General features: G+C 51.0%; 1 protein-coding gene across 2 annotated transcripts in view; it reads left to right on the forward strand.

Annotated features, from left to right (window-relative positions):
* Positions 1-2680: 2680 nt before the first annotated feature.
* The window catches only part of atg16l1 (ATG16 autophagy related 16-like 1 (S. cerevisiae)), a 59453-nt gene continuing 35144 nt past the window's right edge, over positions 2681-26989 (forward strand). Inside the window, exons 1-9 of one of the 2 annotated variants that reach the window (XM_085990702.1) lie at positions 2681-2936; positions 4380-4473; positions 8460-8562; positions 10874-10947; positions 11587-11838; positions 15457-15522; positions 16267-16353; positions 19853-19903; positions 20923-21025. In XM_085990702.1, the coding sequence (XP_085846828.1) occupies positions 2843-2936; positions 4380-4473; positions 8460-8562; positions 10874-10947; positions 11587-11838; positions 15457-15522; positions 16267-16353; positions 19853-19903; positions 20923-21025 (924 nt within the window). In that variant the 5' untranslated portion in view covers positions 2681-2842. The remainder of the gene's footprint in view (positions 2937-4379; positions 4474-8459; positions 8563-10873; positions 10948-11586; positions 11839-15456; positions 15523-16266; positions 16354-19852; positions 19904-20922; positions 21026-26989) is intronic. The other variant, XM_085990703.1, reaches the window with a different exon arrangement.

A 26989-nucleotide genomic window follows, 5' to 3' on the forward strand; every position in this document is an offset into this window, starting at 1 on the left:
TCCCAATACGAGTCTCTGCCTTCAAGGCAAGAAATTGAGACCTTTTTATTTATTAAAAAAAAAATTTAAAAAAAATGCGCACTTACATTAACTGAAGTACACATTGACACATGCTAGAAAATACTGGTTATAAATACTGTCTTCAAGTGTTCCGATGGAAATTTTAACATTTATTTTGTGCAGCTTGACCCAGCAAAGCTGCATTGACTCAGTTAATCCGTTGGCCCTGTGCATGTGAGACTCACAGCAACATGTGTGCAGGGTGGGAATGCTGCACCGTGCTTTCTCTCGATTAAACCCTTGCTGCTGACCAAAGATGTTATCCGCTACCGCTGGGTAAATGGATGTAAAATGAAACACTGCTGTGCTCTTGACTCAGCTGGTGATTTGAGTCCCAGAGAGGACACGCGACCGACCAATGTCTGTCCCAGAAAGAACACTTAATAATTGCTGCCGCGATCACCAAAGTGGGTTAGAAGGGGTTTTGCAGGGGTATGATTGAGTGTATGTATCATTATTGATGCTGGCTGTCTCCAAATGAAACTTCTTTTCAGATCTGCTCATCTTTTACATTGTTCTGGCATAATAGAGAGGAGATGTGATCAATGTTTCCTGTTTTTTTTTGGGCCACGCGGCCCCTTTAATGGGCTGCACGGCCCATTCAAAAGTTAGTGCATGCGCAGTTTTTTCAATTTAAAAGTCAGCTCAGCGGCTGCGCGGGACCCCTGGAGCGCTGCGCAGCTTAAAGGGAATATTGGGTGTGATCCAGGTTTATAAATGCTGAGAGGATATAACTATCGGGAAAGACTGAGCAGGCTGGTGCTCTTTTCTCTAGAAAAATTAAGGCTGAGGGGTGACCTAATAGAGGTCTCTAAAATTATGAAGGGGTTTAATTGGGTAGATACAGAGAAGATGCTTCCACTTGTTGGGAGTCCAAAACTAGGGGTCATAAACAATGTTCCTGTAAGTTCGCGGCTGCGCAGCTATCTGGAGGTCCCGCGCAGGCCGCTTGCCAGCTTTACAATAGGAAAAACCATGCAGGTGCGGAAATTTGAATGGGCCGTGCAGTCCATTGAAGGGGCCACGCACCCAAAAAAAATTAAAGGGAACATTGGTCATAAGTATATGATAGTCACTAATAAATGCAATAGGAAATTCAGGAGAAACTTCTTACCCAGAGAGTGGTTAGAATGTGAAACTCGCTACCACATGGAGTAGTTGAGGTGAATAGCATAGATGTATTTAAGGGGAAGCTAGATCAACACATGAGGGAGAAAGGAATAGAAGGTTATGCCGATAGGGTTAGATGAAGTAGGGGGGGAGGAGGCTTGTGTGGAGCATAAACACTGGCACAGACCAGTTGGGCCAAATGGCCTTGTTTCTGCGCTGTACATTTTATGTAAATTTACAAGTGAATAATGTAGATGGATGCAGGGTATTTAAAACCTGGACCAAAAGCACGGGACTAGAGTACATGAGGGTAAAATTAACAAACCTCATGCTGTACAAGGAAAGGTTTCCTCTCCGGATCATGATTCACAGATTTTGAAAAGCTGGCTAAATGTCTGATCAGGAACAGGATTAGGAGTTAGAATGGTAAGTATGGATAGATCTAATCTGATGTATGGAACACAAGAGGCTGAGTCAATGGCAGTGTCAGGCCAAGGACGGGAATTGGACAGGGACCAATAACGTAAGTTACAGAGCTACTGAATTGACCTTTTGAATCGGGAAGTATTTATACAGAAGCTTCCCTCAATAGATTGTATGAGTGGGTAGCGTGTACATGGGCTGGAGGAGGTGGTGGCTGAACAGCCTTTATTAACAGAAACAAGATAGGATGATAGAATTTTTCTTCATGAAATTGTAAAAGGCGGTGGGGGGGGGAGAGGAGAGAACACTCTATACTGAAAATGTATATTCTAGCTTATTTTATTTGTAGGTAATAGTTATATCTTTATTGTGAGTGCTTTCCTGATTACTAGAATGCAGTAACCTGATAATATCTTCACTGTGGTGTGAAACCAAGTCGCCTAATGCATTTTATCAATAAAATGAAGCAATGTTCATCCAGCTGTTTCTCAGTCAGAAGGTTGCGAGTTCAACCCCCACTCCAAAGACTGAGCACATTATCCAGCTGGCACTTCAGTGCCGTGCTATTTTTTGGATGAGACGTTAAAGCGATGGGCCCCGCCTGCTTCGCCAGGTGGATGTAAACGTTCCAATGACACTATTTGAAAAGGAATAGGAGAGTTCTCCCTATATCCTAGCCAACATTTATCCCTCAGCCAATTCTGAGGCTGTTGCAGAATGAGGGGCATAGATAAGAGAGCCACTAACAGATCAAATGAAGAATTTAAGAGCAAATTCTTTACAGAGTGGTGGAAAAATGTGACCCCATGGAGTGATTGAAGCAGGCGCCATTGATGTAATTAAGGGAGGTCGAAGGCATCGGGCATATGGACGTAAGAAGAGGCATGTAAAGTGGCAGGAGGCCGATGTGGAGTGTAAACACCGGCACTGACCAATTCGGCCCAATGACTTGTTTCTGTGGTGCAGGGTCTGTAATTCTGTGTAGAAAGGGGAAGAGGAGCACTAAGGGCTCAGCCTGGGCACTGATGCCTTTATCAAACATGGCGGCGCCAGTCCCATGACTCTGCCATTGCCTCATTCTGCGCATGTGCCGCATCTTTCAGCCCTGCGAATCAGTGGTTGAAAACAAAAATCCCGCTGTTTGTGAGTCAGCGGCACAACGCTAACCCTAGGTGGTGTGTGTGTGTGTGAGTGAGAATACAGCGGGCGCGGGGCCGCCCTGCTGAGCTGCGGCGGGGCCGGCGGTAAGATGGCGGCGGCGGGCTGGAGGAGGCACATCAGCGAGCAGCTGCAGCTCCGCGACCGCCTGCAGCGCCAGGCCTTCGAGGAGCTGATCCAGGCGTGTGAGTTTGAAGCGGGCATGGGACCGCAGCCTGAGGGGCGGGTTAGACCTGGGCCCACAGTACCAAGCTGACGGCGGCCTGAGCCTGGGAGGTTAGAACTACTCACCTGCGCCGCGGGGCCTCCTCTCTCGGGGGGAGGCTGCTGTCCGGCTCTATGCCGACTGAATGCACCTGAGCTTGCCTGGGAGTCTGTGGTCACAGCCAACCTTTCTCCCGGGCTTCTGCTCTGCACACCAGGTGAAGGGCTCCGGTCCACACTACAGGAGACCAGGTGAAGGGCTCCGGTCCACAGTACAGGAGACCAGGTGAAGGGCTCCGGTCCACAGTACAGGAGACCAGGTGAAGGGTTCAGGCCCACAGTACAGGAGACCAGGTGAAGGGTTCAGGCCCACAGTACAGGAGACCAGGTGAAGGGCTCCGGTCCACAGTACAATACACCAGGTGAAGGGCAATGGTCCACAGTACAATACACCAGGTGAAGGGCAATGGTTAACACTACACCAGGTGAAGGGCAATGGTCAACACTACAATATACCAGGTGAAGGGCAATGGTCAACACTACAATACACCAGGTGAAGGGCAATGGTCAATACTACAATACACCAGGTGAAGGGCAATGGTCAACAGTACAATACACCAGGTGAAGGGCAATGGTCAACACTACACCAGGTGAAGGGCAATGGTCAATACTACAATACACCAGGTGAAGGGCAATGGTCAACAGTACAATACACCAAGTGAAGGATTCAGGCCCACAGTACAGGACACCAGGTGAAGGGCAATGGTCCACACTACAGGACGCCAGGTTACCGGTGGAGATTTGAGGCCTACAGTGCAAAACTATTAAAGTTAAGAGGAGAGAGATACGGTAAATTAGGAAATTGTGGTTCGGTGATGTGAAGTTCTTGTTTTAACTGGCCTGTGAACTGCAGGAAGATGGAAGCCTGAGATGAGTTCTATAGTTTTAAGATCCAGGGAAAGAGTGAGTTAAAGTAGGAAACAGTATGGTGAATCTAATTCAATATAGTGCAAACATAGTGATGAGGAAGAGTCTGTAGAATGTAGTATTTACAGCTTAGGATATGGGGACAGGATAGGGATATGGAATTCGATCGACTGCTCGTGTGGGGGATAAACACTGATATGGACTGGTTGGGCTGAATGGCCCGATCTGTATTGTAATTTCTACGTAATAGGTGAAAGGTAGGGGAATTCAGAGGGGCACTGACCATAGTATTGATGAGGTAGAAGGAGATGAGAAATGTTGCGGCGGAGGAAGCGGTTGGACACACAGAAGGATTGCCTATCCAATGATTAGCCTTTTCTTGTGAGGGGATGGGTGTGGGAGTGTATCCAGCATTTTCTGTTTTTATTTCAGATTTACAGCATCTGCAGTATTTTACACTTTTTATGTGTGCACCATTTAATGTTCTGTCTTTGCAGACAATAAGCTTCTGGAGAAGTCGGACCTACAAACTGTCCTGGCCGAGAGGTTTCAGGGGGAGAAGTATGAACTTCACAACAGACACGACATTAGGTATGTAGCATGTGTGTGTGCTCACTTTCCTATTTACTGTCCCTCTGACTGACTGCTTAGAACCCTCGACAGATTGCGTCAGTAAATAACATTTGTCATCCTCCTCCTCCTCCTCCTCCCTTTGACGTGCACCATCCCTCCCTGAGAGAATCATACACTCAGTACAGAAGGAAGCCATTTGGCCCATCGTGCCTGTGCCGGCTCTTTGAAAGAGCGATCCAATTGGTCCCACTCCCCTGCTCTTTCCCCATAGCCCTGCTAAATTTTCCTTTTCAAGTATATGTCCAATTCCCTTTTGAAAGTTACTATTGACTCTGCTTCCACTACCCTTTCAGGCAGTGCATCCTAGATCACAACAACTCGCTATGTAAAAAAGTATTCTCATCTCATATCTCTGGTTCTTTTGCCAATTATGTGTCCTTTGGTTACCAATCCTCCTGCCAGTGGAAACAGTTTCTCTTCATTTACACTATCAAAGCCCTTCATAATTTTGAACACCTCTATTAAATCTCCTCTTAACCTTCTCTGCTCTAAGGAGAACAGTCCCAGCTTCTCTAGACTCCCCACATAGCTGAAGTGCTTCATCCCTGGTACAGGAAACTTTGTGCTATCCGGAGGTGAGCTATCCGGTAATCTGGAGCCACCGGCAAAAATCAGCAGCCGTTTTTTATTATTTTTGTTTGTTTTTTTTGCTTTGTTTGAACAGTCAAGCTGTGCAAGGTCTGTAGCTATAGCAACAGCTTCAGCTACGGAGCTTGCAGGCCACACCCGAGTGTTTAGAAGCTGTTGCTAAGCAACAGTGTTTGTTGTCAAATACGGAGATAAGAATCTCCGTATCTCTCAACATTAACTCTGGAGAGTACGGCAGTTTTGAGGCAATGGCAGCAGCTCGGTCCCGTGGGTGCCGGATAGCACAAAGTTTCCTGTATCATTCTGGTAAATCTCCTCTGCACCCTCTTTAAGGCATTGACATCCTTCCTATAGAGTGGTGACACTTTCCAGGTTGTCACACTGGAAGCAGCCTCCAGGATGTGATTAGAAGTGACATGGGCAGGCTGCTGATTAAATGTCATGGAAATTCTCCCTTGTCTGTGCCATTCTTGCTCTTCCCCCCAAGCAAAAACCTATGGATGCCATAAAAGTACCAGCGTATAGTAATGCACCTCACTATTCCACGTTTAGTTCGTACCATAGTGAGGTGGACTTCAGTTCCTGGCGAGTGTTGACTATTGTGTGGATGGTAATTGGCTCAGTTGATGGGGTTTTCTGCAGCTGCAGTTGTTGGAAAGTGTTGAGGGTAGTCACCTGTTGAGAAGTCGAGAGCAGCTGTTGCAGAAGGGGTGCAGACCTCAGTGGGGAAACTGCTGCAGAGAGGGAACGAGTCCCAGCAGGAAACTGCTGGTGAAGGGGTGGCAAACCCCAGCAGGGAAACTGCTGGGAAATGGAGTTAGAGTAGATAACTCCAGTTAAAGAGTTGGCACTGACCTAGCCACAATGGGTCACATAGCCTCCCCCTGTGCTGTTGAAATACTGTAGATGTTTTCTCAACTGCTGCTGATTGTGATTAAGGCACTGTGTTCTCAACTCTGTAGATCCTGCGGTTTGTTTCCCGTTCCTGTTGAGGTAACTCTCCATCACCAGACTGCCTACTCCCACCTCTGCAACATCGCCCTTCTCCACCCCTGCATCAGCAGATCTGTTACTGTGACCCTCCTCCATGCTTTTATTATAAGAACAGAAGAAGCAGGAGTAGGTCATTTAGCCCCTCGCGCCTGCTCTACCATTCAATAAGATCATGGCTGATCTGGTCTTGACCTCAACTTCCCTGCCCGCTCCCCATAACCCTTGAGTCCCTTATCGTTCAAATATCTGTCTATCTCCATCTTAAATATATTCAATGACCCAGCCTCCACAGCTCTCTGGGGTCGAGAATTCCAAAGATTCACGACCCTCTGAGAGAAGAAATTCCTCCTCATCTCCGTTTTAAATGGGCGACCCCTTATTCTGAAACTATGCCCCCTAGTTCTAGATTTCCCCACGAGGGGAAACATCCTCTCTGCATCTACCCTGTCAAGCTCCCTCAGAATGTTATATGTTTCAATAAGATCACCCCTCATTCCTCTAAACTTCAGTGAGTATAGGCCCAACCTTTCCTCATAAGACAACCCCTTCATCTCAGGAATTAACCTAGTGAACCTTCTCTGAACTGCCTCCACTGCAAGTATATCCCTCCTTAAATAAGGAGACCAAAACTGTATGCAGCACTCCAGGTGTGGTCTCACCAATGCCCTGTACAGTTATAGTAAGACTTCCCTACTTTTATACTCCATCCCCCTTGCAATAAAGGCCAACATTCCATTTGTCTTCCTAATTACTTGCTGTACCTGCATGCTAACTGTTTCATGTACAAGGACCCCCAGATCCCTCTGTACTGCAGCATTTTGTAGTCTCCCTCCATTTAAATAATTAGCTTTTTTATTTTTCATACCAAAGTGGATAACCTCACATTTTCCCACATTATACTCCATCTGCCAGATTTTTGCCCACTCACTTTATCTATATCCCTTTGCCAGATTCTTTGTGTCCTCTTCACAACTTGCTTTCCCACATATCTTTGTATCATCAGCAAATTTGGGTACATTGCGCTCGGTCCCTTCATCCAAGTCATTTATTACCATCAGACTTGACAATTCCAGTGCTCTCCTGGCCAGCCTTCCATCTTCCACTTTCCATAAACTCGAGCTCATCCAAAACTTTGCTGCCCGGATCCTAACCCGCACCAAGTCTCTCTCACTCAGCACCCCTGCTGACCTATATTGGTTCCCGGTCCACCAACACCTTGATTTTAAAATTCTCATCCTTGTGTTCAAATCCCTCCATGACCTCGTCTTTCCTTACTTCTGTAACCTCCAGCCCAGCAAGAATTCAGCATTCTTCCAACTTTGGCCTCTTGTGCACCCCTCCAATTCCTTTGCTCCACCAATGGTGGCTGTGCTTTCAGCCGTCTAGGCCCTAAGGTCTGGAATTCCCTCCCTAAACAGCTCCGTGTCTCCGCCTCGCTCTCCTCCTTTAAGACCCTCCTTAAAACCTACTTCTTTGACCAAACTTTTTGGTCACCTGTCTTAATATCCTCCTTTGGCTCAGTGTCACTTTGTGCCTGATTTCGCTCCTGTGAAGGTGCTATATAATTGGAAGTTGTTGAGACTAAACAGAAATTGAGCTTAACAATTGTGTAACTTACCTGTTGCTCTTCTCTCTAGCCTACCATCTTCCTCCTTCTGTTTCGAATAGTTCTGCACCATGGGCCTCACTCTACACCTTGGTTTCTAAATGGGGATAAATTGGCCGAAAGAAGGTCAAAGTGCTCTGACAGAGAATGGCCAACCAACATTGGGTGTCTCTAGCAGTAACTCTTCCATTCGGGATTAGGCCCCCTAGAAATCAGCCAACGCTGTAAATCACTTAAGTGTAATTCTGATTAATTTTTAAAGTGTGCTGCCTCTCCTGTTGGCCAGGCAAGCATTATCCAGGGAGTAGCCGAGCCTCCGAGAATAGAAGGATGTTGGATTTGACCTATGATCTCGGCCAATAGGGGCAGCTACACTTGGCTGCCATGTACCTGGGTTGGTGGGGGGGAGAAAATGGAGAGGTTTCCTACTCACTGCTATTCGATGACCCTTGCTGGGAAATGAACCTCTGTGGATGTAGGGTGGGGACAGATCAAGTTAGGTTGAGATATTCCCCCCCCCCGGGTCAAAGACTGTTGGCACTAACTGTCTTGGCTCATAAGTGAATAAAAGCCACTTGGGTGAGGTACCATAGGGAAATGGGCAAGCAGCACCCATGGAACCTGTGCCACAAGAAGAAACCGGGATATTTAAGGGGAGAGGAGAAAAGACTGCCACGGCTAGAATCGTGCTTCCATTTTATTTTTTTCATCCCAAATTGAAGTTTGTGTTCTCTCGTTGCTTTCCCCGGTACTCCAGGCCAGCCTCTAATGGGGCGCGGAACGAGACAACGCATGAAGTTGCCCAGATGCGGATCCATCACCAGGAAGAGCTCACGGAACTCCACAAGAAGCGTGGTGAGGTGCGTATGTATGCATGGAACAAAAAGCTGCTTGCCTGTCCTAACCGAGTGGGTTACACTGCTCGCCTGTCTTACCCTGCTGTTAGCTCCTGTCGTGGGTTACACTGCTCGCCTGTCTTACCCTGCTGTTAGCTCCTGTCGTGGGTTACACTGCTCGCCTGTCTTACCCTGCTGTTAGCTCCTGTCGTGGGTTACACTGCTCGCCTGTCTTACCCTGCTGTTAGCTCCTGTCGTGGGTTACACTGCTCGCCTGTCTTACCCTGCTGTTAGCTCCTGTCGTGGGTTACACTGCTCGCCTGTCTTACCCTGCTGTTAGCTCCTGTCGTGGGTTACACTGCTCGCCTGTCCTACCCTGTTGTTAGCTCCTGCCTGGGAGCCATTGACTGTCCTTCCTTTGCTGTAAATTTGCGTTGGTCCGTGATTATTCAAGATTTAAAGGATATTTTATGCCAGAGGTTAGAGTGTGTATGTAATTCTTGAGAAATGAATAACTTTCAAACAGAAAATGACAGGGTTCATTGCTGTCTGGCAGTCAATTTCAATTTTCAATTTCAATTTTATTTGTCACATAACCAAATACAACAAGTGAAATCCAGTCAGTGAAATGCTTTTTCCTTAACGAGCCGAGCGCACCAAGCAGCAAAGGACACTTAGCTGCCTGGTACGCACGGAGCCCGCAAGGACGGCAGCCATCTTCATCGGCGCCATCACAATAGGGTCCGCTCTCGCCTAGCTCCGCCTTTCCCGCACTCCTGCCCGACAATCTTCAGCCGCCGTGGTACCGACGTCCCGGGGCCTGCTTCGCCCTGGCTCTCCTTCCACCCGGTCTGACCTCCGAGCCTCCCGCGGTGTCCGACCTTCCAGGGCCTGCTTTTCCCGCCCTCGGTCCGCTGGCCGCCTCCCCTCCTACAGTCAGAGCTCCCTTGGCGTTTCTCTTGTGGTGAAATGGTCGTCTTGTACTGTGGCCATTTGACCAATGAGGGAAAGCACGGTAAAAGTGGTATGGTTGCTCCCAGCTCCTGTGCAGAACCTCCCCAATCAGTGGGCTTAACTCCATCATTGCCCCATGGGATTTCAGAAGGGAGGGTTCCAAATTGGGGAGAAAATTACTGTTATTGTTTATCTTCATCTTCTGAAGGGGCTGACTCTTGCTGTGGTAGAATTCCACCAACAGGCACCCTTTAGTACCTCGTGCAGGTGGCCATCCTGGAGGTATCAGGATTCAAGCTAACCCTCACTGCACTGTCTGGAGGGGAAGTCTCATGGTGTATTTGCATAATTCGTGTACATGATACAGGCCTTGTGATCGTGGCTCTCTTATTTTTGTTTCCTATTCTCTGTTGCCTTCTTGGGTGTTGAACCCTAGTGGGGTTGCGTTTCCACAGGTGCCAAGAGTCCTGTCAGCGCTTCAACCATGTGAGCCGAGACATTGAGGGACACCGGGGGCCATTCAACCATGGGGGGACATTACAGTGGAGCTCACATCCTGTCTTTGCTCCGAGTTAACAGAAGCACCCTTGCCAACAGGAGTCGCAGGAGCGGGAGCCTAGGCTGTTTCCTCCCCTCCCTCCCTCCCTCCCTCCCTCCCTCCCCCCCCCCCCCCCCCCTCAAACCCATGGACGCTCTGGGCCTGTTCTGGCAACTCTACCACTGTTCGGCACAAGCCAGGAATCAAGCCTGGCCCTCTGGTCACTGGGGCTGGGTGTCTCACTCTGTGGCCTGTTTTGCCGGTTAAGTATTTGGGTATGTGAAGAAAAACATTGAAGTCTTCTGTGTGCAAACAATTTGAAAGTGAGCCCGCTATACGTATATTTATTTAAATTTCTTCGTCCTCTGATCGTCTGCTTGTGCTCTGGCCACGCCGGCAGTGACGGCTGTGATATTTGGTGCCCCCTATATATTGGCACGGATGTAACGAAGAGCATTCTAAACAGTGAGATAAACTAAAAACACATTAACATGCAACAGTAAGCTGCCTTACAGCAGGACCACAAGTAAATCAGCCAGTGTCTGACTATCTGGAATTATTTTGTTCTCTGTGGTGCTCACTTCCTATGGAAGTTCTCTTCATCCAAGTCTGCACCCAGTGACCCAAAATATTTGACATTGGAAATATTCAGCCGATTGGTCCGAAACAGAGGGAGATGATGTATATAAGGACATTTCAAAGGCGCTTGTAAAAGTTTTAAGTAGCTGTCACCGGGGGTGGGGGGGCGTTGGTTAAACTGCTCGGTGTGTATGGTATGGGAGGCTTGCACTGTACTCGGCTGTGCTGAGTTTTTTTCACCTTGTGTTTTTGTTCCTCCTGCAGCTTGCCCAGAATGTGATTGAACTCAATAGCCAACTGCAGCAAAAGGACAAAGAGATCCATGCAAATGAAGTAAAGTAAGTAGCAACCAGCAAGGACTTAGAGATTTTTCCCTCCCCTTTATCGGATTCTGAGATTTTTTTTTTTTTTATCCTGTATTGGATTGTACATGCCGAGTGCCATTTGAGCATCGCAAGCAAGACATCCAAGCCTGATACTGTCATGTAACGGCATCCACACATTAACTTTACAGCAGGGCTCGCTGAGTAGTGATCAGGAGCAGGAAGACTGATCAATTTGATTGCCCTCCCCAGCCTTGGCCAGTAGGTCCACTCATTAACACTGCAGCTGCTGTCACGCCTGAGATCAGCTAACTCAGCAGCGACGGGGAATTGATCACCGGGCCTCCTGCTCTGTGTGATTTAGCTGCTCACTGAATTAACCAGTGAAGCGTTGAAGGATCAGCCAGTCTTGGGACCTCTCCGCTCTGACTCATCCCAGCCGCCATGCAGAGGAGAGCAAGATGTTGATCACTGAGCCTTTGATGTTGACTGGGGGTGGTGGGTGCGGTGACTGCTGTAATAATGTTATGATGGGGTGGCTCTTTAGGATTGAAAGCTTCCTTCCCTCCCTAGTTGGTCTTCTCCATTAAAGCTAGTTGCACTGTCGTGATGTAAGCTATAGTTCTGCCCAGCCTATGCGTGTTTTCATTTAAGGATGACAGAGTACGAGAAGCAGATACAGCAGCTGAGTAACGAGTGCCAGGAGCTGCAGAACAAGCTCCAGGAACTGGAACAAGCCAACCAGACGCTGAAGGACGAATACGACGCCCTCCAGATCACCTTCACCGCTCTCGAGGAGAAGCTGCGGAAAACCTCCGATGAAAACCGGGAACTAATCACGCGGTGGATGGCCGAGAAAGCGCAGGAGGCTAACCGGTTGAACGCAGAAAATGAGAAGGATACCTGGTATGTTTTAGACTGTTAAAGCTTATGGCCCTTTGTACAGGTTAAATGTCATCCCACTGCTAGCAGTCGGCACCGAGGGGGGTGTGTGGCACAGGCTGGCCTATCTGTTTCATTGATTTGCTCTCCAATATGAGCAGCACTGGCAGATTCTGTTTATTGCCCATCCTTAATTCCACTGGCGGCCTGCCTTCCTTGAACGAATGCTTATACAGGCCAATTCAGAGCACATTAAGCGTCAACTGTGGCGTGTGGATTAGTCGCCTATATGCCAGACTCGGTCAGGTGACAGGTTCCCTTTCCTGAAGGACTTTAGTGAATCTGTTCTGGCAGCTTTCATTGTATTTTTTTTTCTGGTGCCAGCCCACAAATTACCAGATTTATTGAATTCACTTTTACAACATGACCTAGTCCAGTACCATAAGCCACTGCACTACCATACAATGGTATGTGCTGTGCCCTCTTTCGGTGATACTGAGGGCGAAGTCTGGGAGCCACTCCAACATCTTCCATGGCTGAACGGGTGTGGCGTGCCTGCTGGCACCGTATGCTCGTTAGAATCATAGAATGTTTACAGCACAGAAGGAGGCCATTTGGCCCGTCGAGCCCGGGCCGGCTCTCTGCAAGAGCACTTCAGCTAGTCCCATTCCCCCGCCCTTTCTGTGTAGCCCTGCAAATTTATTTTCCTTCAGGTACTTATCCAATTCCCTTTTGAAAGCCACGATTGAATCTGCCTCCACCACCCTCTCAGGCAGTGCATTCCAGATCATAACCACTCGCTGCGTAAAAAAGTTTTTCCTCATGTTGCCTTTGGTTCTTTTGCCAATCACCTTTAAATCTGTGTCCTCTGGTTCTCGACCCTTCCGCCAATGGGAACAGTTTCTATCTACTCTGTCTAGGCCCCTCATGGTTTTGAACACCTCTATCAAATCTCCCCTCAACCTTCTCTGCTCTAAGGAGTACAACCTCAGCTTCTCTAGTCTATCAACGTAACTGAAGTCTCTCATCCCTAGAATCATTCTCGTAAATTTTTTCTGCACCCTCTCTAAGGCCCTCACGTTCTTTCTAAATTGTGGTGCCCAGAATTGGACACACTGGCCCAGAATTTCTGTCGGAGGCTTCCCGCAGGTGCAAGCCTCCGACCTGCACTTACCTAGCGTGCCGGCCGTTGAGCTGTGGGTCCGCGTGGGATTCCGATCCTGGGCCTGCTCCAACTACCGGCGCGCAGTGCTTGCGTATCCCAGGGGCGCAGTTTGTTCGATGCGTCCCCTGGGATCACGTGGGCCATGGAGAGCCAATGGTAGCAGGGAATGCCCATTCATAAAATTGACAGGAAGAGCTGTCAAAACTATAAGGGAACGGAATCACTAAAACTTCAACAAAAAAAAAATTAAAAATTGCATTTTTAAAAGAACTATAAATTACATAAATTTAAATTATTGTTTAAAAGTTATTTTTTGAAAAAATTAATTACATTTTCTAACGGGGCTAAAAATAAACTTAGCTTTCTTTAAAGTATTTAAAAATAATAAACCTGTGGAAAAAAATGTTTTAATTTTAATTAGTTCACCACTTACCTTGTTAAAAACAGGCCTTGTGCCTGCTTTTTACTTGTGTAACTCCTGGAGACTTACCCTCCCGGAGAAACCTGGAAAAAAAACGTAAGTTCCATGTGCACGCGTTGCCTCTCCGGCACGCGTTGCCTCTCTGGCACACGCGCTCGACCTCTGAACCCTTTAAGGGAACGGAAGTTCCGGTTTCCCATGCATGCGTAGTGCATGCACGAAACCGGCACTTCTGTTGGGCCTACGGGTGAGTACCCCGTGCATACTCACCCGTGGAGAGCTGAATTTCTGGGCCAATATTCTAGTTGAGGCCAAACCAGTGTTTTATAGCTTTTGATTATAATAATTTGGAATGGTGTAACATTAGCCCCACTGATATAAAGCTAACTGGGGCCTTTGCTGGCATTGGTCTGCATCTGGCCTCCATGCTGTTTGGGACTGAGTAATATGCATAGAAATGGCAGGTACCTGGCCATTCTGTGCAACTTTGGGCATTGCCACATCTCCATGGCAGTGAATCTCCAAGTACAAACTGCGTAGGCATTCTCCGTGTTAAACTGAGCTGTGGTATGTTGGTGCTTTACTGTGTGTGTGAGTACCACATTAATCTGAGTTCTCACTGGTGAGGCTTTGGATGTTGGCTGTTGATTTCTGTGCACCAGGGACACCAATGCACTGCAATAGTGTCCTTCATTATTTTCGTAATTGTGCTGTGTTCAGCACAAGAGAGACCAGTGTGTGTGAGGAATAAAGACTGCTCGTAAATGGAAAGTACGTATCAGAATCAAAGAAAGCTGCATTCTGGGTTTCAGGAATTTAAATGATCTAATGAATTAATCAATTCTGAACACACTAATTTGCAATGCAGAAGGAAAGTTGGCATCCCTGCTGTTGATACTGAGAACTGGTTCTGTGCTGGGCTCTGCAGGCGATCTCTTGAACTGGTTCTGTGCTGGGCTCTGTGGGCGATCTCTTGAACTGGTTCTGTGCTGGGCTCTGGGCGATCGCTTGAACTGGTTCTGTGCTGGGCTCTGGGCGATCACTTGAACTGGTTGATGTAAGAAAACTACTAGGCACTTGGTCTGAGTATTAAACAAGGCTTTAATCAACTGTTCTTCAACATGGAGATCTAGTTGTGTCCTTCACTAGTTCCTGTTAAAGAATGTCCTGAGCAAGCTGGGCCCATGCCCGAGTATTTATACTCTCCCTGGACAGCGCCACCAGCAGGCCGCCCAGTATTATTACATGTCATTTTCACATGAATGACAAGATTCATGTCACTGGTTCTGTGCTGGGCTCTGTGGGCGATCTCTTGAACTGGTTCTGTGCTGGGCTCTGGGCGATTGCTTGAACTGGTTCTGTGCTGGGCTCTGCGGGCGATCTCTTGAACTGGTTCTGTGCTGGGCTCTGGGCGATCTCTTGAACTGGTTCTGTGCTGGGCTCTGCGGGCGACCTCTTGAACTGGTTCTGTGCTGGGCTCTGCGGGCGATCTCTTGAACTGGTTCTGTGCTGTATCTGGGCTCTGTTGGAAGGGGGGACTTACTTGAACAGTTTGTGTACCTGGCTCCACGAGGGAATACTTGAACTGGTTTAGTTATGGAGGTGCCCAGTTGTACGGTTCATTTCATACATGCCCCAAATTAATGTGAATACTTTTAATTTAAAAAAGAAACCTTCGATAAACAAAGGGTCAGATGGTGTGGAATGGAACTGTAATGTAAAGATGACCAATCGGCACAGGAGGATCCTGCAGTTTATGCTGGCCAGGTGAGGCCATGCTTTGGTTCCCTTTAGTTCTGACGAAGAACTTAGTTTAACCGTTTTATGGGAGCAACCAGATCAAATTGGGGGATGAATCCTTTCCGTTTAACTGCTTCAAACTGGGGCTGGACGTTGGACTTGCCCCACTGCACCAGGCTACTGACCTCTCTCTCATCGTTTTGTTCAATCTGACTTATACTTTGAAGTTGACCACTGTATGCATGGCTCAGATAAAGTTTGTCACCTGTTTGCTTCATGTTTTTCTTTAACCCGGGCCTTTTCTTTTCCTCCTTAGGAGACGCCAGGCAAAGCTGAAAAAGGATCTCGCTGAGGCTGCCAAAGAACCGTTGAATATTGATCCGTGAGTTGTTTTTGGTGCAGTAAGTTCTTCAAGTGCATGAGCACTCGGTCTCCTGTCTCGATTCTCGCTCAGACCAATGGTTTTTAGGTGTAATGGAGTCTCTTAGAGGCACGGAAACCTTGAGGCAAGTGACTTGAGAGATTGCGGCTGTTATTTTTAGAGCGACTTTCATCATTTTCGAAACCACTTAACAAACGAGGAAACTAATTTGTAGGAAAAAATGAAGGACATTTCCTCTGGTTGTAGCTGAGACATGTTTCCCCCTGCCCCTCCATGGAAGGTGTCCCTCGGAGGGGAATTCTTTGTCTTCTCAATGTTGTACCTGCAAATGTCAAGACTCCCATCCTTCGAGAAAAAACTGTAGGAAGGGTTTTCGGTGCAAAGCATCCCAGCCCAAGTCCTGTCTCCACTTTATTAGAATTCATCCGTGTTAATTCTGAGGAGATGCGACGCTTCAGTTACAGAGTCCCTGATGATCTCTGCTGGTGCCCATCACAGACTGGGCAAGCACCTCTGTTAGGGATTGACATCTTACTCTTACTCCTGGATACAGAGCCAAAGTCACCAACAGGATTGCTGAGGGTGGATGTAAGTTACTTCTACCAGAATATTTCCCCCTATCGGGTGTTTACTGCAGTGGGGTGGAGTGAGTGCTATCGCTCTGTGAGGGGCTGGCTCTCCTTGCCTGTAGTGCGGTGGAGTGGATAACTGACGTTTGCTTTTCCCCTGTTCTCTGATTCACAGTGATGATGATATAGAGGTGCTAGGCGAAGAAGGGCCCGACGCAGCCGGAGAAACGTCGCCAGTGCGAGCAACGCACAGGACCCCGAGGTGAGCGCCTGGTCTCAGAGTTGTGGGGGGCAGTGCAAGAGCTTTTAAAGGAAGTGAGGTTGGTCGGGGTGCACTGTTCCCCGTAATTTTCTTTTGGGTGCACGGTCCCTTTAAGGGACTGCGTGGCAAATTCACAGTTTTGTGCATGTGCGAACTTTAACATTGCAAAAGCCGGTCCCGGGCTGTGCAGGACTGGCAGAGAGCCGCGTGGCCGCGCAGCTTATAGGGAACGTTGTCAAGGTGCGTTTGAAAGACTGGGTAAGTGACCACTTTGCAGTGCTTTGTAACAGATAATTGAGTTCAATGTGTTTTGTAATTACATTTGATTATTTATTAGCTTTACTGATTGCTCCGGGGTTGAACATGCTGACCAGTGTAGCACTGACCCAGACCGAGATGGGAAGGGTCCCAGGTTCAAACTCTTTATTGTTGAGTCAGCTGATTTCAGACCGGACAATGGCTGGCATTCTACATTCCAGAGTTCGGGACAGGAAATATTAGTCAGGGTTCCTGCTCCTGTTGACTATCCAGTGAACCCTGCTGCAAAGTGTATTTGTGTGAGGACACAGATGAGGGTGCAGTTGTGTTGGTGGCAATGCTCCACTCACGGTCTAGACTCACGCATGTGGATTGGCCACTTGAGTAAGGCCAACAAGGATGCCTTCAAGAGAGAAAATTGACCGAAACACCACACTCTTAAATCATTTTGCCTTTATGTTACATGATGATGTGCTTCTTGTATAATATAACAACATATGACCACTTTCTTCCATCAGTGACAGAGCTGTACCCAGCAGTACTTCACTGTATTTTACAGCTGAAACGGCGCTCTCAACAGTTTGGGAAGACATACAGTTATGCTGCTGGCTGTTTATCATAACTCAAGGGGGTGGGGGGGAGCAAAGTGCAAAAATGTACTTCCCTAACGTTACACTTTAGTGAAATCCTAATTTCAGTCCGGTTCTACCAAAATTTGCTGAAATGTTTTTGATGACATCAGGGTACTTCCAAACTGTCCTTGCGATTATGTGGGAACAGAAGAATTTTTAGGAATGGAAAAAGTCTAACAAACTCCGTCCATTTCCATAGATCAACCCTGCCTAATCATCATCTCACCATAACCTTCAATCCATTCTCTCCCCACAAACGCATCTAATTGCCCCACTTAGTGTTCGTTTTAACGCCCTTCTCTGGTAACTTACAACAATTCCCCTTTGGGGGCAGAAACTCTTCCTGACTTCCCTTCTTGCTCTTTGTCGTTTTACCCTGGGATTCGAGCCTTTCATCACGGGGAATCATTTGCCTCGATCAGTTTTGTTAACTCCCTTCATAATCTTGAGAAATGCAATCAGAGTTTCCTCTTTTCCCAAAAAACCCCAACTTAACCAGACTTTCTTAACCTTTGCTCAGAACCGATGTTCCTGATACTTGGAATTCAGACTGAAATTGTTCGGCAGCAACCATGGTTTTACTTGACGCACAATATATTTACTGAGGGGAGCAAATTGGCCTAACGAGCTGTGTGGGATAACGTTTGTACGGTTTCATGAGCTGCCATAATGTCTGTGGGTAAATGGACTGATTCATTCAGATCAGGAAGGCGTCTGGTTCAAGTCCTGGTCTGTGCTGATGTAGCTGATCTTAATTACGGTGGCACTTGGGATGCTGCGATTGTCCTCATTCCCCTGGATTTGGGGAGGGGTGGGGGAGGAACCTCCAGCATCTATATCTCTATCCCTGCCAGCATCTATATCTCTATCCCTGCCAGCATCTATATCTCTATCCCTGCCAGCATCTATATCTCTATCCCTGCCAGTATCTATATCACTATCAAGGGCTCCTGCTGGAAATATGTACCTGTTTATCGGCTGAGGATAGGATTAGGATCCATTACAACGCCTCCCACAGATTAATAACCAGATGGCAAGCTCAATCTCCCCTTGTATGTGAAAGGTGGTTTACTAAGGTCAAAAAATAGTGGGCCATGCGCGCCTGAATTTTTGATAAAGCGCTGTTGGCAGGTGATGCTCCCCGACAGCACTGCGGACTTGTAAAGTGTCCCTTGTGCACGTGGTGCAGTTACAGATGTAAGATGATGGAAGGTGGTTTATGATTGGGATCAGCAACAAATTTACCCCCTCTCCCCTGTCACATCATCAGGGTATGAGGTAAAGCGCACTATCAGGAACTCACCGTGTGAACCTGTCTACTCCCCGGTAGCATAGTGGTATTGTTACTGGACTAGTAATCCAGAGGCCTGGACTAATGATCTGGAGACATGAGTTCAAATCCCTCTACGGCAGTTGGGGAATTTAGGGAAGGAAATCTGCCGTCCTTACCCGGTCTGGCCTATATGTGATTCCAGATCCACAGCAATGTGGTTGATTCTTAACCGCTCTCTGAAATGGCCTAGCAAGCCACTCAGTTAGAAGGCAGCTCGCTGCCACCTTCTCGAGGGCAATCAGGGATGGGCACTAAATTCTGCCCTTGCCAGCGACACCCACATCCCATGAACAAATAAAAATTAAAAAAACCTCCGTGGCATAGCACATTGTGCAACTATTCGAACCCTGCGTTAATCAACTTTTCTCAATTTTGTTTCCTTATAGATTTTGTGTTCATCAGGTCAGGAATGAAATACTTTGTATTTCAGGCCTCCAGTGTTGGAATAAAATATTCTCTGCTTAGGTATATCATGGGTTGGGTAGAGGGCAAAGCAATGATGCAGAACATTTCCTCAACCCCAACCTTAGATTTAACCCTTGATTGCACTTAACTGGTGCTATGTTTCCATTTGCCACCCCAGTCTATGACCTCTCTAAGTGAGGTTGTCGACTTAATGCCAAATTAAGACCCCATGCCCCTAAGGACCTGGATTGAGACGGCTCAAGCACATTTCATGTAGGGCATATACAGCCAACAGAATAGATTTTCATCACATTAGTCTGGACTAGGTTTGTCTGAGGTGAAAGGACAGTGCCTGACCCACTGTATCACCCAGTCCCAGGGTGTGAAAGGACATGTTCCACCAGAGGGTAACAATCACACGTAGTTCCTGCTCCTTATTGCTATCGTGACTCCTGGGGTGGAAATTGGTGAGGATAGGATCAGGCTTGGCTGTGATGCCCCCCATGGGTAATGGTCTGCAGACACTCGCAGTAAGTCCCACACATGAAGAACTGCCACTTGACTGAGGTTCTAGGGACCTGTTGGAAACTTACCTCAGCAAGAGTCAATACCTTTGGGGAAGACGATGGGCGGGGAGGGTGGGTGAGGAGAGGAGGCAAGAGGGTGTGGAGTTGTGTGTGGATATAGGAGAGGGGTTCAAGTCTGTGTGTGTTGAGCGAGCATTTATCTGTGTCTGTGTGTTTGGGGAGGGGGTGCATGAAGAGGTTCGTGACCTCAGTCCTGGCTCTTAGTTTATGGACTGAAGGTGAGTGGACATTGATTGAACTGCACTGTCTCACACTGACGGTCATTTCTTCTCTGTTCTGTGTAGAAAGACTTCGCAGACGTCTGGTCTCTTGGATTCTATCGGTAATATCTTTGGGTAGGTTAGGAGCTTCCTCCCCACAATTCTTATTGAATGTTTAGAGTATTTTAAGATCTGACTTGACCTAAGACCCATGGTTAATTGGACAGTAACTTATCTTTCATTCTCATTCATGATTATACATCTCTGTCCATCCTATTCTGTGCCCAACCCGCCTCTTCCATGAAACTTCCTACTGATGATGCTGATCAGTGAGCACTTTGCCCATGAGCCTATGCTCCTGCTATTCACCTGTCTACAGCAGTGAACCCAAGGTTAAGCTACACGTACCTCAAACACACAACACTGAGAATTGGAGAGGCTTTAAAGAAATTAAGTTTGTGCATATACATTCTGCAGCTAATACATATTCAGTGGTATTTTCTGTAAAATGGCCCCTCCTTCCTCAGACTTTCTCGTGGGTTTTTTAAAATCAGCTTTCAATCCTGTGAATCTACCACAGTGCTCACGTTTGGGATGTGGCCTAACAGCCTGCCCCAAACTGGCCATTTTCATCCTGCACTGTCTGTCATTTTTCTCTCCTCCTTTCGTACTGGGTGCAGTGCTTTGGTCACCATTTACTCTCCAATAACTCGGCGCAAGTGGCCAATCTTTGTGTGTGACAACAGATGACTTCAGTGTAAGGGAGGGACCTTGTCCTCACCTGCACAAGCTCAATCTCCTGCAGGGGTCATTGAATAGTGATCAGCTGGCTTTCATCCCCTCCCCACCCAAGACTCTGAGACCAGTTGGTGTCCCGGGTGATATCAGCTAACACCACATGGATCGGCAATGGAGCTGGGCCTTCTGGTCTGAGCTTGGTTTCGTAGAGAACTGCATTTGTCCATTGAGCCATCAGTGGCACTTGTATCTCATCTAGATCAGTTAATGCATCTTGCTTCTCTAACCCCTTCCCTTCCCATCCCAGAGCCCCTGTATAAATACACACTTTGCTCTAAGTTTGTGTTGGTACCTGATTATTTTACAGATTCTGCAGGTGCTGAGTAAATGAGATATTCTGTGTTTGCTGCCATTAGAAAACGTTCGCCCACATTGCACGGGATTGTGACCGATGCCCCCGATGTTCGTACGGGGTCGTGTAATGAAATGCGACTGCCCACCACAGCACTCCACGTGTTTGTGAGTATTCAAACAAAGGGTCGGGTAGATAAAAACATGAGGGAGAAAGCAATAGAAGGATATGCTGATAGGATTAGAGGAAGCAAGGTGAAAGGCTCACGTGGAGCATATACACCGGCATAGATCACATGGGCCGAATGGCCTGTTTCTGTGTTGTAAATTCTGTGTATTCTGTCGCTTTAAAAGAAACAAGGGCTGATTTTTTTCCAAGTCCGCGCTTGTTCAGTTTGTATCAGAAAGCACATGAATAAAAAGGCCATTGCAGTCCATCTGACTGGTCCCCAATGTCTTAAGAAATATACTGCATGGTACCTCTCATCCCACTATCAGACTAATAATTTATCCATGACTTTTAGGGCTGTAGAGAGGGCTTTAAACTAACTAGTGGGGGGGAGGTTCCCAGAGAGCAAATAATAAAAATGACAACAGAGAAGGTCATAGACTTAGGTAGCAGTGGGGAAATTAAAAACCAGAGCGTGTCAGGAAGGGGCAGAAGGTATGGAGTAAAAGGTAAAGTAATAAAAAGGGCAAAAGCAGGAACTAAGTGTCACAAAACATATTTGAAAGTTCTCTATCTGAATGCACGTAGCATTTGTAACAAAATAGACGAGTTAATGGCACAAATAACTACATATGGGTATGATCTTGTGGCCATTACAGAAACATGGCTGCAGGGTGACAATGCCTGGGAATTAAACATACCAGGTTATTTAACGATCAGGAAGGACAGGCAGGAAGGAAGGGGAGGTGGGGTGGCTATGTTAATAAAGGAAGGAATCACTAATACAGAGAAATGATATTGGGTCATAAGATCAGGATAATGAAACAGTTTGGGTGGAGGTAAGGAATAATAAGGGGAAAAAAACACTAGTGGGCGTAGTCTATAGGCCTCCGAACAGTTGCAACTCTGTTGGACGGAGTATCAATCAGGAAATAGTTGAGGCTTGTAATAAAGGAGCATCTATAATTATGGGGGATTTTAACTATCATTAATTGGACAAATCAAATTGGGCAGGGCTGCCTTGAGGATGAGTTCATTGAGTGTATTAGGGATGGGTTTCTTGAGCAGTATGTAACTGAACCGACCAGGGGGCAAGCAACCTTGGATCTGGTCCTGTGTAACGAGACAGGATTAATTAAAAATGTCCTAGTAAAGGATCCCCTTGGAATGAGTGACCATAACATGGTTGAATTCCATATTCAATTAGAGGGTGAGAAGGTTGGATCTCAAACAAGCGTGCTAAGCTTGAATAAAGGAGACTATGAAGGTATGAGAGCGGAATTGAGTAGAGTGGATTGGGAAAATAGATTAAAGGGTAAGACGATACATGATCAGTGGTGTACATTTAAGGAGTTATTTCACAACTTCCAAAAAAAATATGTTCCACTGAGAAGAAAAGGGTGTAAAAGAAAAGACAGCCATCCGTGGCTAAGTAAAGAAATTAAGGATAGTATTCGACTAAAAACAAGGGCATATAAGGTAGCCAAATCTAGTGGGAGGATAGAGGATTGGGAAAACTTTAAAAGACAGTAAAAAAAAAATAACAAAGATTGATTAAGAAAGGGAAGATAGATTATGAAAGTAAATTAGCAAAAAATATAAAAACAGATAGTAAGAGTTTTTATCTATCTATATATATAAATCGGTACTTCTGCTGTCATTCTGCCTGTCATTCTGCCTGTCATCGCGTGTGCGTCTGGCGGGCTATGCGCTCGAAAGTTACAGGGCGTACCTACGCGCGCGTTCCCTCCAAAGCTTACGCTTCCGAGATGGTTTTAAGCGTATTTACGTTTCGGCCGGGCTAAAATCGCTCCCGCGGTATCCCAAAAACCTTCAACATTCTGCTCATTAGCATCTCATTATCCGCTCATTAGCGACAGAGTGACCTCGAGGTCGACCAATCGTACGGCGGCTTGCTGCCGCGTGCGGCCGGGCCCTCCTACGGTCGAGTGACGGGACGATTGACCAATCCTACGCTTTGGTGACCTGATGGTCGACCAATCGGTGCGTGTGTGGGCGGGCCTTATCGTTCTGAACCGAGGTGAGTGGCCGCCATCTTGCTTCCATTCTTTTTCCTGCTTTCTGCGTCTTTCTTTTCAAATATACATTTCCACCAAAATAAAATTGAATTTATTAAATTGTTTTTGAAAAAATCACTCATTTGTAAACCTAACCTGAACATTCTTTTTCCTACATTTCCCCGTTTTTTTCCTCGGGCCTCAAAGCCTGCGCCTTTCTTGCCCAGCCAGGCCCGAGCTAGGTGATTGCGCTTCTGCTAAGCACCTCACCCGCCCCCCCCCCCCCACCCCCGCCGTGTGACGTTACCCCAGGGCAACGGCGTCAGCCACGAGGGTCAGGGTGCGCAGCGCAGCAGGAGCAGGTGAGACGCGGCGTCTCTGTTCCGCGCTCGGCGGGGGGGGGGGGGGGCGGGGGGCTCGGCCACCGGCCGTCTCTCAGAGCCGCAATCGGGCTCGGCGGCGGGGCTCGGCCGCCGGCCGTCTCTCAGAGCCGCAATCGGCCTCGGCCGGGGGGGGGGGCGTGGCTCGGCCGCCGGCCGTCTCTCAGAGCCGCAATCGGGCTCGGCCAGAGGGGGGGGCGGGGCTCGGCCGCCGGCCGTCTCTCAGAGCCGCAATCGGGCTCGGCCGGGGGGGGGAGGGGGGGGCTCGGAGAGCGGGGCTCTCGGCCTGGCCCCCCCCCCTTCCGCGCCCCCCCTTCCTCTTCCCCCCGCCCCCCTTCCCCGCCCTCCCCCCTTCCCCGCCCTCCCCCCTTCCCCCGCCTTCCCCGCCCTCCCCCCTTCCCCGCCCTCCCCCCTTCCCCGCCTCCCCCCTTCCCCGCCTCCCCCCTTCCCCGCCCTCCCCCCTTCCCCGCCCTCCCCCCTTCCCGCCCTCCCCCCTTCCCCGCCCTCCCCCCCTTCCCCGCCCTCCCCCCCTTCCCGCCCTCCCCCCTTCCCCCTTCTCCCTCCCCCCTTCTCCCTCCCCCCCCTTCTCCCTCCCCCCCCTTCTCCCTCCCCCCCCTTCTCCCTCCCCCCCTTCTCCCTCCCCCCTTCTCCCTCCCCCCCTTCTCCCTCCCCCCCTTCTCCCTCCCCCCCTTCTCCCTCCCCCCTTCTCCTCCCCCCTTCTCCCTCCCCCCCTTCTCCCTCCCCCCTTCTCCCTCCCCCCCTTCTCCCTCCCCCCCTTCTCCCTCCCCCCCTTCTCCCTCCCCCCTTCTCCCTCCCCCCCTTCTCCCTGCCCCCCCTTCTCCCTGCCCCCCCCTTCTCCCTGCCCCCCCTTCTCCCTGCCCCCCCCTTCTCCCTGCCCCCCCCTTCTCCCTGCCCCCCCCTTCTCCCTGCCCCCCCCTTCTCCCTGCCCCCCCCTTCTCCCTGCCCCCCCCTTCTCCCTGCCCCCCCCTTCTCCCTGCCCCCCCCTTCTCCCTGCCCCCCCCTTCTCCCTGCCCCCCCCTTCTCCCTGCCCCCCCCTTCTCCCTGCCCCCCCCTTCTCCCTGCCCCCCCCTTCTCCCTGCCCCCCCCTTCTCCTGCCCCCCCCTTCTCCCTGCCCCCCCCTTCTCCCTGCCCCCCCCTTCTCCCTGCCCCCCCCTTCTCCCTGCCCCCCCCTTCTCCCTGCCCCCCCCTTCTCCCTGCCCCCCCCTTCTCCCTGCCCCCCCTTCTCCCTGCCCCCCCTTCTCCTGCCCCCCTTCTCCCTGCCCCCCCCTTCTCCCTGCCCCCCCCCTTCTCCCTGCCCCCCCCTTCTCCCTGCCCGCCCCCCTTCTCCCTGCCCCCCCCTTCTCCCTGCCCCCCCCTTCTCCCTGCCCCCCCCTTCTCCCTGCCCCCCCCTTCTCCCTGCCCCCCCCTTCTCCCTGCCCCCCCCTTCTCCCTGCCCCCCCCTTCTCCCTGCCCCCCCCTTCTCCCTGCCCCCCCCTTCTCCCTGCCCCCCCCTTCTCCCTGCCCCCCCCTTCTCCCTGCCCCCCCCTTCTCCCTGCCCCCCCCTTCTCCCTGCCCCCCCTTCTCCCTGCCCCCCCCTTCTCCCTGCCCCCCCCTTCTCCCTGCCCCCCCCTTCTCCCTGCCCCCCCCTTCTCCCTGCCCCCCCTCTCCTGCCCCCTTCTCCCTGCCCCCCCCTTCTCCTGCCCCCCCCTTCTCCCTGCCCCCCCCTTCTCCCTGCCCCCCCCTTCTCCCTGCCCCCCCCTTCTCCCTGCCCCCCCCTTCTCCCTGCCCCCCCCTTCTCCCTGCCCCCCCTTCTCCCTGCCCCCCCCTTCTCCCTGCTCCCTGCCCCCCCCTTCTCCTGCCCCCCCCTTCTCCCTGCCCCCCCCTTCTCCCTGCCCCCCCCTTCTCCCTGCCCCCCCCTTCTCCCTGCCCCCCCCTTCTCCCTGCCCCCCCTTCTCCCTGCCCCCCCCTTCTCCCTGCCCCCCCCTTCTCCCTGCCCCCCCTTCTCCCTGCCCCCCCCTTCTCCCTGCCCCCCCCTTCTCCCTGCCCCCCCCTTCTCCCTGCCCCCCCCTTCTCCCTGCCCCCCCCTTCTCCCTGCCCCCCCCTTCTCCCTGCCCCCCCCTTCTCCCTGCCCCCCCCTTCTCCCTGCCCCCCCCTTCTCCCTGCCCCCCTTCTCCTGCCCCCCCCTTCTCCCTGCCCCCCCCTTCTCCCTGCCCCCCCCCTTCTCCCTGCCCCCCCCTTCTCCCTGCCCCCCCCTTCTCCCTGCCCCCCCCTTCTCCCTGCCCCCCCCTTCTCCCTGCCCCCCCCTTCTCCCTGCCCCCCCTTCTCCCTGCCCCCCCCTCCTTCTCCCTGCCCCCCCCTTCTCCCTGCCCCCCCCTTCTCCCTGCCCCCCCCTTCTCCCTGCCCCCCCCTTCTCCCTGCCCCCCCCTTCTCCCTGCCCCCCCCTTCTCCCTGCCCCCCCCTTCTCCCTGCCCCCCCCTTCTCCCTGCCCCCCCCCTTCTCCCTGCCCCCCCCCTTCTCCCTGCCCCCCCCCTTCTCCCTGCCCCCCCCTTCTCCCCTGCCCCCCCCTTCTCCCTGCCCCCCCCTTCTCCCTGCCCCCCCCCTTCTCCCTGCCCCCCCCCTTCTCCCTGCCCCCCCCTTCTCCTGCCCCCCCCTTCCCTGCCCCCCTTCTCCCTGCCCCCCCCTTCTCCCTGCCCCCCCCTTCTCCCTGCCCCCCCCTTCTCCTGCCCCCCCTTCTCCCTGCCCCCCCCCTTCTCCCTGCCCCCCCCTTCTCCCTGCCCCCCCCTTCTCCCTGCCCCCCCCTTCTCCCTGCCCCCCCCTTCTCCCTGCCCCCCCCTTCTCCCTGCCCCCCCCTTCTCCCTGCCCCCCCCTTCTCCCTGCCCCCCCCCTTCTCCCTGCCCCCCCCTTCTCCCTGCCCCCCCCCTTCTCCCTGCCCCCCCCTTCTCCCTGCCCCCCCCTTCTCCCTGCCCCCCCCTTCTCCCTGCCCCCCCCTTCTCCCTGCCCCCCCCTTCTCCCTGCCCCCCCCTTCTCCCTGCCCCCCCCTTCTCCCTGCCCCCCCCTTCTCCCTGCCCCCCCCTTCTCCCTGCCCCCCCCTTCTCCCTGCCCCCCCCCCTTCTCCCTGCCCCCCCCTTCTCCCTGCCCCCCCCTTCTCCCTGCCCCCCCCTTCTCCCTGCCCCCCCCTTCTCCCTGCCCCCCCCTTCTCCCTGCCCCCACCCTTCTCCCTGCCCCCCCCTTCTCCCTGCCCCCCCCTTCTCCCTGCCCCCCCCTTCTCCCTGCCCCCCCTTCTCCCTGCCCCCCCTTCTCCTGCCCCCCCTTCTCCCTGCCCCCCCCTTCTCCCTGCCCCCCCCTTCTCCCTGCCCCCCCCTTCTCCCTGCCCCCCCCCTTCTCCCTGCCCCCCCTCTCCCTGCCCCCCCTTCTCCCTGCCCCCCCTTCTCCCTGCCCCCCCTTCTCCCTGCCCCCCCCTTCTCCCTGCCCCCCCCTTCTCCCTGCCCCCCCCTTCTCCCTGCCCCCCTCCCTTCTCCCTGCCCCCCCCTTCTCCCTGCCCCCCCCTTCTCCTGCCCCCCCCTTC

The sequence above is a fragment of the Somniosus microcephalus genome, chromosome 6 (assembly GCF_052327205.1).
Source record: "Somniosus microcephalus isolate GS21.2 chromosome 6, FLI_Smic_1.0, whole genome shotgun sequence".
Taxonomy (NCBI): domain Eukaryota; kingdom Metazoa; phylum Chordata; class Chondrichthyes; order Squaliformes; family Somniosidae; genus Somniosus; species Somniosus microcephalus.